We start from the raw sequence: 13389 nt of genomic DNA on the forward strand, positions 1-13389 counted from the left end.
ATTCTACTGGGCTGGTATGAGGAAAGCCATTGAAAATTGGTGTCGGGAGTGTGGACAATGTAACCTGCTCAAGAAGGACCGTAACAGCCAGCAAGCTCCTTTGCAGCCAATAATAACCAAACAACCACTTGAGTTGGTCACCCTGGACCATGTGAAGCTGGTCCCAAGCCGTTCAGGCTACATTTATGCTCTTACCATCGTTGACCACTACTCGAGATTCCTGGTAGTCATGCCTGTCAAGGATCAAACAGCCAGAACAGCAGCCAGAGCATTCCAGCAGCACTTTTTTTTTAGACCACACGGATATCCAGAGCGAGTGGTTACAGATCAAGGTCCAGCTTTTGAGGCGGAAGTGTTCCAGGAATTCTGTAACTTGTACGGTTGCAAGAAGATCAGGACAACACCGTACCATCCACAGACCAATGGCATGTGTGAAAAGATGAACCAGGTGGTAATCGACCTACTGAAGACCTTGCCTTTGGAAGAGAGGAATCTGTGGCCAGAAAAGTTGCCAGATCTGGTAGACCTCTACAACCACATTCATGTGAATTCCACCAACTGCACTCTAGCCTACCTAATGAGAGCGAGGCCTGGCAAGCAGCCTATTGATTTGGATATGGGAGTCCTTACACCTGAGGTGACATCACCAGATGCTGACTGGGACATAGAGAGGCAGCAACAGTATCGAAGAGTACAAGAGTGTGTAGAAAAGAGTCTAGCTCAGGCAAGACAAAAACAAGAAAGGCACTACAATCACCATGCACCTGCAGTTCCCTTGTCACCAGGAGAACAAGTCCTAAAAAGGAGGAGGAGGATGCATAAATTAGATGACCAATGGGAAGCTGAACCCTACACCATCTTACCATCAAACTTCGATAACACCAAGGTGTGCCTTATCAGTAAGGATGGGGGAGAAACCTCAGCAGCCGTATCAAGGGATCATTTGAAATTGTGCCCTGACCAGTTAAAAGAATGGAAGAGCAAAACAACATCCAACCCATAGAGGAAGAAGAAAAGGTCAGTACTGTACTTGGAGAATTCCCTTCAAATTGGATTCGAGCAAATAATGCCATAGTGGTGCCAGTTTTGACCTTTCCCCAACTGGTAGTACAAGAAGAAGTGACTCAAGAGAACTCTGAAAATCAGGCAGTTCAGGTAGCAGATGCCACACCAGCAGTGGAGCCAGAGAATTCTCGCCTTGCCAGTGGTGAATCTGTCATGCCCGTGGTGAGTCTAAGAGTTTGCAGACAGCAACTACCCAGTTTACCCACAGTGAGTAGAAGTGGTTCTAGGAAATCTAGTATCCCTGTGCTACGCAGAACCACCAGTATTGTAGCCAGGACAGTACACACTACCCCAGTGGTTAGCACCAGACAACCAGTGAGATCCCCAACAACACCAGTGTTACGTAGGTCTGTCCATAGTACCCAAGGTATTCCACCCCTCAGATATTGTGTATAAATTAGTTCATGTAAATGTTAAATTGTATGTATATATGTAACGTTTAAGTTTTGTGCCTACAGAGACTGTAGGAAATCCCCTCTTTGAATTTTCCAGTTTGTTTTGATGGACAATTGGGCCACAGGACTAGGTGTGGTCAAAACCTTCTTTTGTACATAGTTCACCATTTGCCCAGGAATGGACCATGGACATTGACGCATGGACTAATCGCCACAGGACTATTTTTGGAGCTTTTGGTTTTTTGTATTTTTCATTTTTTTCTCTAAATATTGTACATTTATAAGTGTTAATGTGTTAATATGTTCATATGTGCTTTTTTTATCAGTCCAGGAGTACTGAATTGCACTAGGGGGAATGTGGCACCCCCAGGAGTATGGTCGCCACAGTGGCATTGCCTTCCTCCAGGGAGGGTGATGTCAGGCTTGGAAGCAATGAAGGGTCTCTCTAGCAGTTAACCACAACATGCAACACAGTTCCCACTCCGGGCCAGCAGAGGGAGCTCTGAACCAGAGTTTGGGGAGGAGTGCTCTCTGAGGGTCAGGAAGGGAAATTAGTCAGTTCTGTGAGGAGGGCGAAGTGTGTAGATGTTGAGAGAAAAGCTGGGGGACTGAGCAGAGTTGAAAGCTTGTTCCCAGCTGGAGCGCATGATCTATAGCCTGGTCTCCACGGTTGTATGGATACTAATGGTCCTGCAACAGAAACCAGAGGAATAGGAAGCTGTAAATGCTCTATTCCCACCTAAGACTCGGAGGCACAACAGCAACGGGTGAGCCAAGAGAAGAGATAGAAGGCTACAGCTGTCTGCCATACGAGGTAGATCTGAGAGGAAACAAGGAGGAACTTCAGTGTAACACAGTACTGGATGTACCTCAAGTAAGCGCTAGGAAGGAGACTACACAACCTATCTGCATAGAGAGATTATTGAGTTGCTTCCAGGCTAATCAGCTCCTGTGTCATCTGTAATCTGGACCCTGGACTGCACTTACAAAGTAAAGATAAAGAAACTACATTCCGCTGTGTCCTTGCCTTCTTTCTGCAACTTCTCCAGCACTGCTACATCTCTGTGCCAGACACTGCACCCTCTTCCCCAACACCGATCTATACTGTCCTGGGACTACAGCCCTGCCTGTAGAGGGCTACACCATCATTGCTGCACCACACCATCTGTCCCAGAGGATCTGTCTGCAGCGTCGGCTTAACATCTTCATTGCCGAATACCACAGGTGGCGTCACGAATCATTCATTAATAAACTTTATTCCATCACTCATCACTTCATCCCTTTTACATGGGCGCCCAGGGCCACAGACTGGGTCACCGCTGCTGTGACATTCCCCTCTGAGAGACCGGCCCGGTACCGAGTACCCCACAGCCTTGGGAGGGTTACCCACTTACCTCCGACCGGCTCCACCACTGGTTATCGCTGATCGCGCGAGAACGGCCTGGGCCGTTTCTCGCCATCAGCTTCCTGCTGGGCTTCCTGCTGTGGCAATGAGTGATGCGTGGACGCGGGCGGGAGGACGTCTTCATCGCCAAGTCTGACAGGTAAGTAGCGACCGCCGCTATGTCGCTGGTGAGATCTACCTGTTTGGCAGCTCACTAGCGACCACTTAGCGATGCACCAGCGATCCTGACCGGGTCATATCGTTGTCGGGATCGCTGGTGCATCGCTAAGTGTGACAGTACCTTAAGGATTGAACACAGTGATCTTGTTAATCTCCCTAAAATCCAAACACGGCCTAAGACCCCCATCTTTCTTTTTGACAAAAAAGAATCCCACAGCCACAGGGGGCTTGGAGGGTCTTATATGACCTGCAGCAAGACTAGACTTCAGGTATTCCTTTAAGGCATCCCTCTCAGGGATCGTCAGATTAAAAAACGACTCTTAGGGAGAGTAGCACCTGGGACGAACTCAATAGCGCAATCGTAATCTCTATGCGGTGTTAGAGCTTGTGACTCAACTTCAGAAAATACTTTCCAGAATTCCTGAATGGCTTCAGGCAGCTCATTTTTCACCACAGCAGCAATGTGTACATCACATTTCCCATAACACCCCTGACCCCAGGATCTTATAGTATTTGATGACCAGTCTAGTACAGGATTGTGCACTTTTAACCAAGGCAACCCCAGGACGACTGGAAAAGGCAATTTATCAAGTACAAACAAATCTAAAGATCCCTGGTGCTCCATATTCACAGTGAGTGGAAACCCGGTGACATTTCGAGAAACGCACCCATGCTCTAGCGGCGTGTTATCAATCGCCACTACAGGAAAAGGGGATGACAAAAGGTACAGACTCAATCTTATACTCGTCTAGAAATAGTTTATCGATCAAATTCAGTGCAGACCCACTGTCCACCATCACTTGAAAATCCATAGTATGACTATGACAGATAGAACTACCAGAAAAAGAAACTCCTGTGGACCTTAAAAATGCAATACGAACGGGAGGGTTACTCTGACCCCTTTTTTTTTTCTTTTCCTGATTTATGCGACCTTCACATTGCTTGATAAAATGGCCAGTCTTACCACAATAAAGGCAAAGTCCCTCAGAGAACCATCTCTCTCTTTCCTTTCCTGGGAACGAGAGGACATTGCGCCAAGTTGCATCGGTTCCCCATAGTCCATGGGGGTCTCTTGAGTTTTGTTCCATTTGTTCTGTAAACCACACTCCACAAAGCCATACTCTACCAAAAATCAGGCTGTCAGCCTGTATAAATTCACGGTGGTGGCAGTGAGTAGTTCTTGCGTTAGAGGAGTTAGCAATGATCGTACTGGAATGCTTTGGAATCGGAGTTGTATATACCATACGCTCACTGTTAGATCTCCAATAATAAGTCTATTAGTGGTAACAACTGCAGTCTCATCTGTTAATTGTCAGCCAATTGCGTAATTTTCCTGATGATAGAAGGCAGCAGAGGTCTGTTCGTGACGAAAAGATAAGTGTGGTGAGTTCAGCATGACCCCCCTGGCTTTGACCTTCAGCAGTATTTTTTAGCCAAATTCCCCCATAACTTCCTAAAACGGATGCAACAATAAATTACAGGTAGGTACACATCCAAAAAAACAAAAACTGCAAAAGGCAGCTGTACTGGTGTGGCATATACAGGTATCAAATTGACTAGTAAAACAGCTGTGTAAAAATATTGGCTTGATGCTTACTAATATATAAAGAATAAAAAAAGTGTAACTGAAACGTAACAAGACAAGCTGCCAGCCTAGCTATTCTCTCCGATTTCTCTACCCCTATGAATTGAATCTCTATGTTATTTGCAGACTACAAAACTAATCTGCATCAGCACTGCAGTTATACAACACACACACACACACACACTGTCTGGAGTATTGGCATGTGTAAAATTTTGGCAACCGTTTTTGGGTGATACTTTCTCAAATCAAATCACAAGTTGTTCAAAGTTGGTAGGACAAATGGATTTCCTCAAACTTGACACATTTGTTCAGGATCAAATAGGTTTGCTCACCTCTACTTAGCACTCATTGAGTCTTATTGCGGATAGGTGATGTTATTAGTAACTAATTGATAAATGTTCACTATAGTGTTTCAGACCGAAAACTGGACCTTCATCAATCGGATTAGTCTAAGTGTAAAACACAGGACATATGGTGATCATGAAGGTTCAATGTTTGGACAGAAACATCACTTGAACATTTGCTTATTTTGTTGTATTCTTTATCATTGCATGTCTATAAGATGGAAGCTACTTTATTTCATTTTCACCAATTGACTCCTGTAGGGTTAAATAAGTCAAACATTTTTTTCCTCGGGGATCAAAAAGATCTTTAAATGTGTACCACAGACTTCAGACTGAACTTGTAAGCTAAAAATTCAAAAAATAACCATGCCTTTTCATGAATTTGAAACAAAAGACTTATTTGTTCTTGTGATAGACATGTCCTAAATATATATACCGTATATAAAAAAAAGGTCTTTGTAAGTAGATATATTTTTGCAGGTTAAATAATTTTATTTAATAGATTTTGGTAGTTTACAAACTATTAAAACATTTACTATAATGAAGATTAGTATAACCAAGGAATAAAATGAACTAAATTAATTAGAAAAAAAATATATAATTAACAGACGTATATATAAAAAAATCTTTTAACCACATTCTAAAACATACATCTAGGATGCTGACATAAAAGAACGCTTAAAAAAAATTAGAAATATCAGAAAAGAAACTTTAAACCAATAATACATACCGAAGGGGTTTAAAATGTTATTTTTAGTTTTCTATTTTTTTTCTTTTAAAACATACCATATTCTTAAAATCTTATATGGCAGTGCAAAAAATAAAATAATATTGTACTTTAAAGGTGCTATATACAGCAGCAGTTTAAAAATATCACGTTTCACATTGGTAAAGCAGTGCAGAAAATTGTTAACATACTGGATGGTCAGGAATAGTCTTCTGTAAAGGGGAGGACAGACCTCCATAGATGAATGGACGGAACCAATATATTCTGGGAATATCTAAACGTAATGGTGTCCAACATTACATATTGCAAATCCAATGTAAACTTAACAATTTAAAAATATATACAGTACTATAAGTGCTTTAGAATTTCAGTCCAGTCCCAAAACTAAATAGAATTCTCCCCATCGAGGTATATCTTGCGTGGACAATTTATCCTTTACATGATGTAAATGCTACGTAGACGTGTTATTCACAACAATGAATTATTGGGGTCCGAATCTATCCAAGGATTCTGATGTAAACTTGGTGGTTGAAATAGAATCATTACAGAACCCCTTAGTTATTGCACAAGCTCCTTCTGGATTTCCTCTTTCCTCTATGGAATTCCCATTGACTAGATTTTGAAGTCTTTGTCGCTCTTGGGCTTGTTTTGCTCTGTTGGCAACGTATCTTACTCTGCTCTGGCTTCTGGAGGATGTTCTCCGTAGAAGATTCATGCCATCATCCTCATACTGAACAGGTTGGAATTCGGTGGGAGAAGTAATGTCATTTTCTTTCTCAAAACTTGTCAGCTTCTTGAGTTGCTCTATAAGCGAATCTGTAGACTTTGTGGAGGCATTCATACCGGCAGGTCTCCTCTGAGATCTCATAGACCTTGTAATAAAGCTTCTGCTTATACTCCGATACTTGCTTTCAAAATTGCATGATATATCATCTGAAGTCAAGTCCCCAAGGCTTTTAGACATTGACTGGGTGGCCGATGCCTTATTAGTGTTGGGTTTTCTGGCAGTCTGTTTGAGGCTCTCTACATATAGTCTATTCCAAGTGTTCCTTCTTGGCAAGGGTGGTAATACTTCTTCAGGACTTTTAGCTAGAGGCCTTGGATAAAGTTCATCTATTGCTTTGGTGCTAGATATTAAATTAGGGTTGGATTTGCTTTTTGTTACTCCAAAAGAGGTTCCTCTGGATAAAGTAGTTGCTGATCTTGGTCGGACATTATTTTGTAATTTAATACTATCAAAGTTATCATCAGAGATATCAAGATCCAGCAAATGTTTCTGTGCTAAATTAGGCAAAGAAAGGTCAATTACTGTGTCATTAGAAGATTTACTGGAAGACGAAGACATGCTGTCCCTATGACTGTTGAGTTCTAGCTTGCTCCATATCCTATCGTTAATGGTGGCATCAGAATAAACTTCTGCCACTGGAGACTTTAATGTCAAGCTACTTGAAAGAACATGACCTTCACTTTTTGTTCTTCTGACAGGAATGGTAGGTCCAGTACGGACCACTGATGATTGTTGGGGAATTCGATTAGGCTTTGGTCTTAAAACACCAGGAGGTATAGGCTTAATTACTGGGGTAAGCTTTACTTGCGGTTGTGAAGATATGGTAATATTTGATGTCTCTGAAATATTGCTCCTTTGAAGAAAGACCCGTTCACCTTGACTCCCTTTTGACTGACGGACCTTGTTTTCTCTTGAGACATCTGCTAATAGAGACATTCCCGGCTTCATGTTGATAGGATTGATGGTAATCGTGATTTCTTGATTGCCACTGGCAATATTGTGCATATTACCATTTTTATTTTTGCATGTTTTTTCAGAATTTTCGGTGCTCGTGATTAAACTATTGGTTGGTTGAATAATTGTACCTATATTTAGGTCATGTATTTGATTTTCTCTGTACATATTGTCAGAGCTACTAGCTGTGCTAGGACATTCAGATCCTGTGGAATCCTTTCTCCCTTTAGGGTCTTCTATTGTAATTGAGGCAACAGGCTGGAGAAATGTAGGAACAGGAAGAGGTATTTGCTTGGCAAAGGTGGGTTCTTCTGTAATAGTTTCAAGACTACATAAAGAAGAGACCGACCTATAAATTGAGATTTGTCTGGCATCTGTAATAAAAAAAAATAAGAAAAAAAAGTAGGTTATCAGTTCAGGAAAAGGTGCGTTATACACTAAGTGGGCTGATGGAGTAGCTTGCATTTCCAGCCAGAAAAAAAATAATGCACTAGCATCTAGGAGAGCTGTCTGGATGGGTAAACGCCACCAAAAATACTTCCCATACATCCAGCAAGTAAAAGGCAATCAAATAAATCAGCATAAGACAGACCAACAATCATTACATGACTAGTAAATTATAGAAATGCTGTTAGGGTAGGGTCACACAACCGTTTGTTCTTCATCCGAGAAAAACTGCCTGATTATGTCAATTAGAGTTTGATCAGAGTGGGACCAGTTCCTTCTCGGAGGTGGAGGAAAAAAAAAAGTTTCTCTACAGTATGTTAGTTGCAGAAATCAGACCACACTAATACCATCTGAGTGTGGTCTGTTGTTTTCCCACAGACCCATAAACTTGCATTGTTGATTTTGATCATCTGCCACTTGGATCAAAATCGAACATTTGCACAGCCCCAAAGAATAACATCTGTACGAGTGCCATCTGTGAAAACCACCAATTGCACTCATTCAATATAGTCTGTCGTGTGCACGAGCCCTAAGCAAAACTGATCAATTGTGTTGTGCCTAATTGAGAGCCTGAGGGGGTGGAACACACATTAGACAAGCTTTAGTTTTTTTTTTAAACTCCTGAGTAGAGATGAGCGAATAGATTAGAGTGAAATTGAATTCTACGCAAATTGTACAGAAATCCTGCACTCGGTAAAATGCAGACTTTTTTTTTTTAAATGCTTCGGCATGGAATTGCAAAATTGTGGACACCATTTTTCTGAACCTTAACAGGTCATAAAAATGTACTGTATACAAAATAATTCCTTATACTCCCCTTACCGCTCACTTCTCTGGCCCCGTCGCATCACCTGTCCCATCCTCTTCCTACCTTTAGATCGCCACTGGTAGTGCGAAAATCCACGGACCAGGACTTCAGGCTTTGATGAGGCCCAGGAGGATTCCACACAAGCGTGGGAGAAGACATGGTGTGCATCATGACCTTGTGCAGGGCCCTTCCGGGACACATCAAAGCTGAAGGTCCCTGTCCAACATGAATGGCCCGGAGATTTCCGCACGAGCGAGGCGATCAGTAGATGCATGGCGGACCGGATGGGTGACGATGAGGCACAAGGTTCTGGAGAGTGAGCGGTAAGGGTTTTCCTCATTTTTACATATTACGTTTGTTATGTTATAGGGTCTAGAAGAACCCAAGAGCATAATAAAGAACAGTAAATTTATGGAAAATAACTTCCCCGCAAATAGCAATTCTAGGGAAAAAATGTGAATTTTAATTTTGCCTGATCTGCTCATCTCTATTCTTGGGTCATACTCAACTCATTAGGACCTGTACTAGACGTGATTATATCAGTCAGATCTGTGGCTATAAATGAGTCTTCAACTGGAGCTGCAATAAATCGGAAATTCTTTGTTCAACCAAATCTAAGTAAAATCAGACCATACCCGAGGCATGGTAATGACCTACTGCATGTACCCAAATATGCAAATGAATGGTTTTAGCCATCAGTTAAATGATGTATTGCTGATTTTTCTGAATGTCTATTGGAGGTTAGATAAGAGCCATTCCCTAAGTAGGGATTTCGACATTTTTACTGCCCACATACAGTATACAGGGCTTGCAAACACATGCAAAGTTCCTGAACACAGGTAACACAGCATGCAACATGGATGATACAAACATGCACCTACTGTGCCTGACAGCATAGGAACGATCGGGGCTCAATGGAGAAAACAATAACTGGATAAACAATGTCTCTCATGTATCCACAAGGATTTGTTTCACGTATGACCATGTAGAAATGTTAAGGGTGGAAGTGGCTATGTTTCTGTCTTCTACTGGCTAATATAAAGTTGCCATGAGAACTAGGACGACTGTTCCCTGCTCTGCCCTCCTGTCTGTCCCCATGTGTGACCCTTCCATGCTGATGAAGGAAATTCTATAATACAATCCCCAGTCATTAGGGGCACTATTCATTTCTGTTGAGATTTTTACATAAGAGAACGGTTTGGTTTGTAAAATGGTAAATCATGCAATAGTAAAAATAGTATTTTTAAAGGAAACTATGAATTAAAAAGTTGATACTGCAAGTGTTAAGGCCATCATAGACATTGTTGATCCTGCCAAAATTGCAAGATTTAGCAGACTTTCTACTAGACCATCTAATGTGTATTGGAGCCTCCTAAACTGACCCCTGACAATGTCTGAGAAGATAAGGATCAGACAGATGGAATTTGAAATGGTCAGTCCTTTTATTTCCAGGTGTTGGTTATTTCTCTTCTCTCCCCATTGAAAATATATGAGGGCTCGGCAATTCCACGTGCTCATGAGTATGAGGGAAGTCACAAGGGAGCGCAGTCAGCCAAAGGGACTTTAAACCAACATCCATCATGTATATGGCCAGCTTTAAAGCGATGCATCATTGGCCAATGAGTGTCCCACTATCTATCCATACAGAATTATTAGACATTCATTTTAACTGCATCTGTGTCAAGAGTCTGGCATCTCTGGAAGATCCTCTATTACCCACTAATGCCAGATTCAAGACCCTCCCCATACAAATTAGACCAACATCAGCTGAACCGGTTGATATTGAGCGGTTCGGTCAATAGTCTAATGTGCATGAAGGCCCCAACAGAAGATTGCTGGGGTAGTAAAGTATCCAGCAAGCCCGATTTCGTACTGCCGATCCTTTTGTTCTTTACAGATAAGTAGCCTGTCATGTCTCACGACTTGGGAATCAAATAGTATTGTATTAAATTGTTGCTGTTGTGTTAAGGTTTGCCATTTAGAAGTTTGTTTTCCCTCCCAGTCTGCCTCTCAAGCTAGGATGTCAGCAACCCCTCTTCATCCTCATTGTGAGTATGGCAGCCATCTTATGAAGCCACCTGTCTTCAGCTCTGGTTTAGAATAGTCTTTTTTGCCTACTGCAGCTGCTACTGCAATTATTAATACTACAAAAACTGAGCTTCAAAATAAATCTTCTGAAATCTTCATTCATACAGTGGGGCAAAAAAGTATTTAGTCAGTCAGCAATAGTGCAAGTTCCACCACTTAAAAAGATGAGAGGCGTCTGTAATTTACATCATAGGTAGACCTCAACTATGGGAGACAAACTGAGAAAAAAAAATCCAGAAAATCACATTGTCTGTTTTTTCTTCATTTTATTTGCATATTATGGTGGAAAATAAGTATTTGGTCAGAAACAAAATTTCATCTCAATACTTTGTGATATATCCTTTGTTGGCAATGACAGAGGTCAAACGTTTTCTGTAAGTCTTCACAAGGTTGCCACACACAGTTGTTGGTATGTTGGCCCATTCCTCCATGCAGATCTCCTCTAGAGCAGTGATGTTTTTGGCTTTTCGCTTGGCAACACGGACTTTCAACTCCCTCCAAAGGTTTTCTATAGGGTTGAGATCTGGAGACTGGCTAGGCCACTCCAGGACCTTGAAATGCTTCTTACGAAGCCACTCCTTCGTTGCCCTGGCGGTGTGCTTTGGATCATTGTCATGTTGAAAGACCCAGCCACGTTTCATCTTCAATGCCCTTGCTGATGGAAGGAGGTTTGCACTCAAAATCTAACGATACATGGCCCCATTCATTCTTTCATGTACCCGGATCAGTCGTCCTGGCCCCTTTGCAGAGAAACAGCCCCAAAGCATGATGTTTCCACCACCATGCTTTACAGTAGGTATGGTGTTTGATGGATGCAACTCAGTATTCTTTTTCCTCCAAACACGACAAGTTGTGTTTCTACCAAACAGTTCCAGTTTGGTTTCATCAGACCATAGGACATTCTCCCAAAACTCCTCTGGATCATCCAAATGCTCTCTAGCAAACTTCAGACGGGCCCGGACATGTACAGGCTTAAGCAGTGGGACACATCTGGCACTGCAGGATCTGAGTCCATGGTGGCGTAGTGTGTTACTTATGGTAGGCCTTGTTACATTGGTCCCAGCTCTCTGCAGTTCATTCACTAGGTCCCCCCGCGTGGTTCTGGGATTTTTGCTCACCGTTCTTGTGATCATTCTGACCCCACGGGGTGGGATTTTGCGTGGAGCACCAGATCGAGGGAGATTATCAGTGGTCTTGTATGTCTTCCATTTTCTAATTATTGCTCCCACAGTTGATTTCTTCACTCCAAGCTGGTTGGCTATTGCAGAATCAGTCTTCCCAGCCTGGTGCAGGGCTACAATTTTGTTTCTGGTGTCCTTTGACAGCTCTTTGGTCTTCACCATAGTGGAGTTTGGAGTCAGACTGTTTGAGGGTGTGCACAGGTGTCTTTTTATACTGATAACAAGTTTAAACAGGTGCCATTACAACAGGTAATGAGTGGAGGAAAGAGGAGACTCTTAAAGAAGAAGTTACAGGTCTGTGAGAGCCAGAAATCTTGATTGCTTGTTTGTGACCAAATACTTATTTTCCACCATAATATGCAAATAAAATGAAAAAAAAACAGACAATGTGATTTTCTGGATTTTTTTTTCTCAGTTTGTCTCCCATAGTTGAGGTCTACCTATGATGTAAATTACAGACGCCTCTCATCTTTTTAAGTGGTGGAACTTTCACTATTGCTGACTGACTAAATACTTTTTTGCCCCACTGTACTTCTGCCGTCGAGTCAAGCTATCCGATGAAATCTCATTGTGTGAGTAGTGGCACATAAACACAGCAATAGAAATGGTGTCTAAAGTGCCCTCCACTCACAGCCTAGTTATGGAGACAGAATAAGCCATCCTTTGTATGGGAGAGTTATGCGAGAAATCTGTCAGCTAAACAATTGGCTGTATCATTGTCTATCTAAAGTGTATGAAGGGATAGGGGGCTTTACTCCTGGTATCCAAAGCACACAATTAAAACCACCTTTAAATTCCTACAAGTACTTGATATGGCACACATATGCAAGCTGATAAAAATGTTGTTCTATAATTTTATCAAGACTCATTTTATAGCACTAGTAGAAAAAAAAAGTCAAATAATAATATCCCATTAATTCCATGGCTCACTAGCAGTTCTGTTCAAATATATGTTGTTCTTTATTCTTAGGTTGTTTTTTTTTACTTTTAGAAGTCTTGACAAAATAACGATGAGCAAACAGCCCCTTTCACACAGCTATGAACACCACAACACAGTTACCTGAACCCTCTTGTCCTTTCAGTCTTTTACTAGAGAGACGGAAAAGTACAAGTTAAGAGGAAGAACACAGGAGAAAAGTTAGTCAGGAGAAGATTAAAGGTGATCTTTACATACATGATTGAGTAGACAGAAGGACATAAGAGTGGGTAGACGGACAGACATATCAGAAAACAGCTTTGCTATGTAACATACTCCAATCAGAGCTTCCATTTATGGTTTCAAATGAAGAATAACCTGATCTATAAAATATTGGAGGTCTAAATGGTCTTGTAGGACTTATAAGGTTCTCTGTTCAGCCAAAAAAAGCAACTTATCCAGAATTTCTTTTTGAAGGTCTAATGTAAAAATACGGACGCTGGAGCAAAAGTAGCTGGAATATGCCAT

The 13389-nt window shown here is 41.7% G+C and overlaps 1 protein-coding gene across 1 annotated transcript in view; it reads right to left on the reverse strand.

Annotated features, from left to right (window-relative positions):
• Positions 1-5422: 5422 nt before the first annotated feature.
• The window catches only part of PLCH2 (phospholipase C eta 2), an 891775-nt gene continuing 883808 nt past the window's right edge, over positions 5423-13389 (reverse strand). Inside the window, exon 25 of the mRNA XM_073585390.1 lies at positions 5423-7795. Within this exon, the coding sequence (XP_073441491.1) occupies positions 6162-7795 (1634 nt within the window). The 3' untranslated portion in view covers positions 5423-6161. The remainder of the gene's footprint in view (positions 7796-13389) is intronic.

Source organism: Dendrobates tinctorius, unplaced genomic scaffold, assembly GCF_039654945.1.
Source record: "Dendrobates tinctorius isolate UK_male_01 unplaced genomic scaffold, ASM3965494v1 ptg000086l, whole genome shotgun sequence".
Taxonomy (NCBI): Eukaryota; Metazoa; Chordata; class Amphibia; order Anura; family Dendrobatidae; genus Dendrobates; species Dendrobates tinctorius.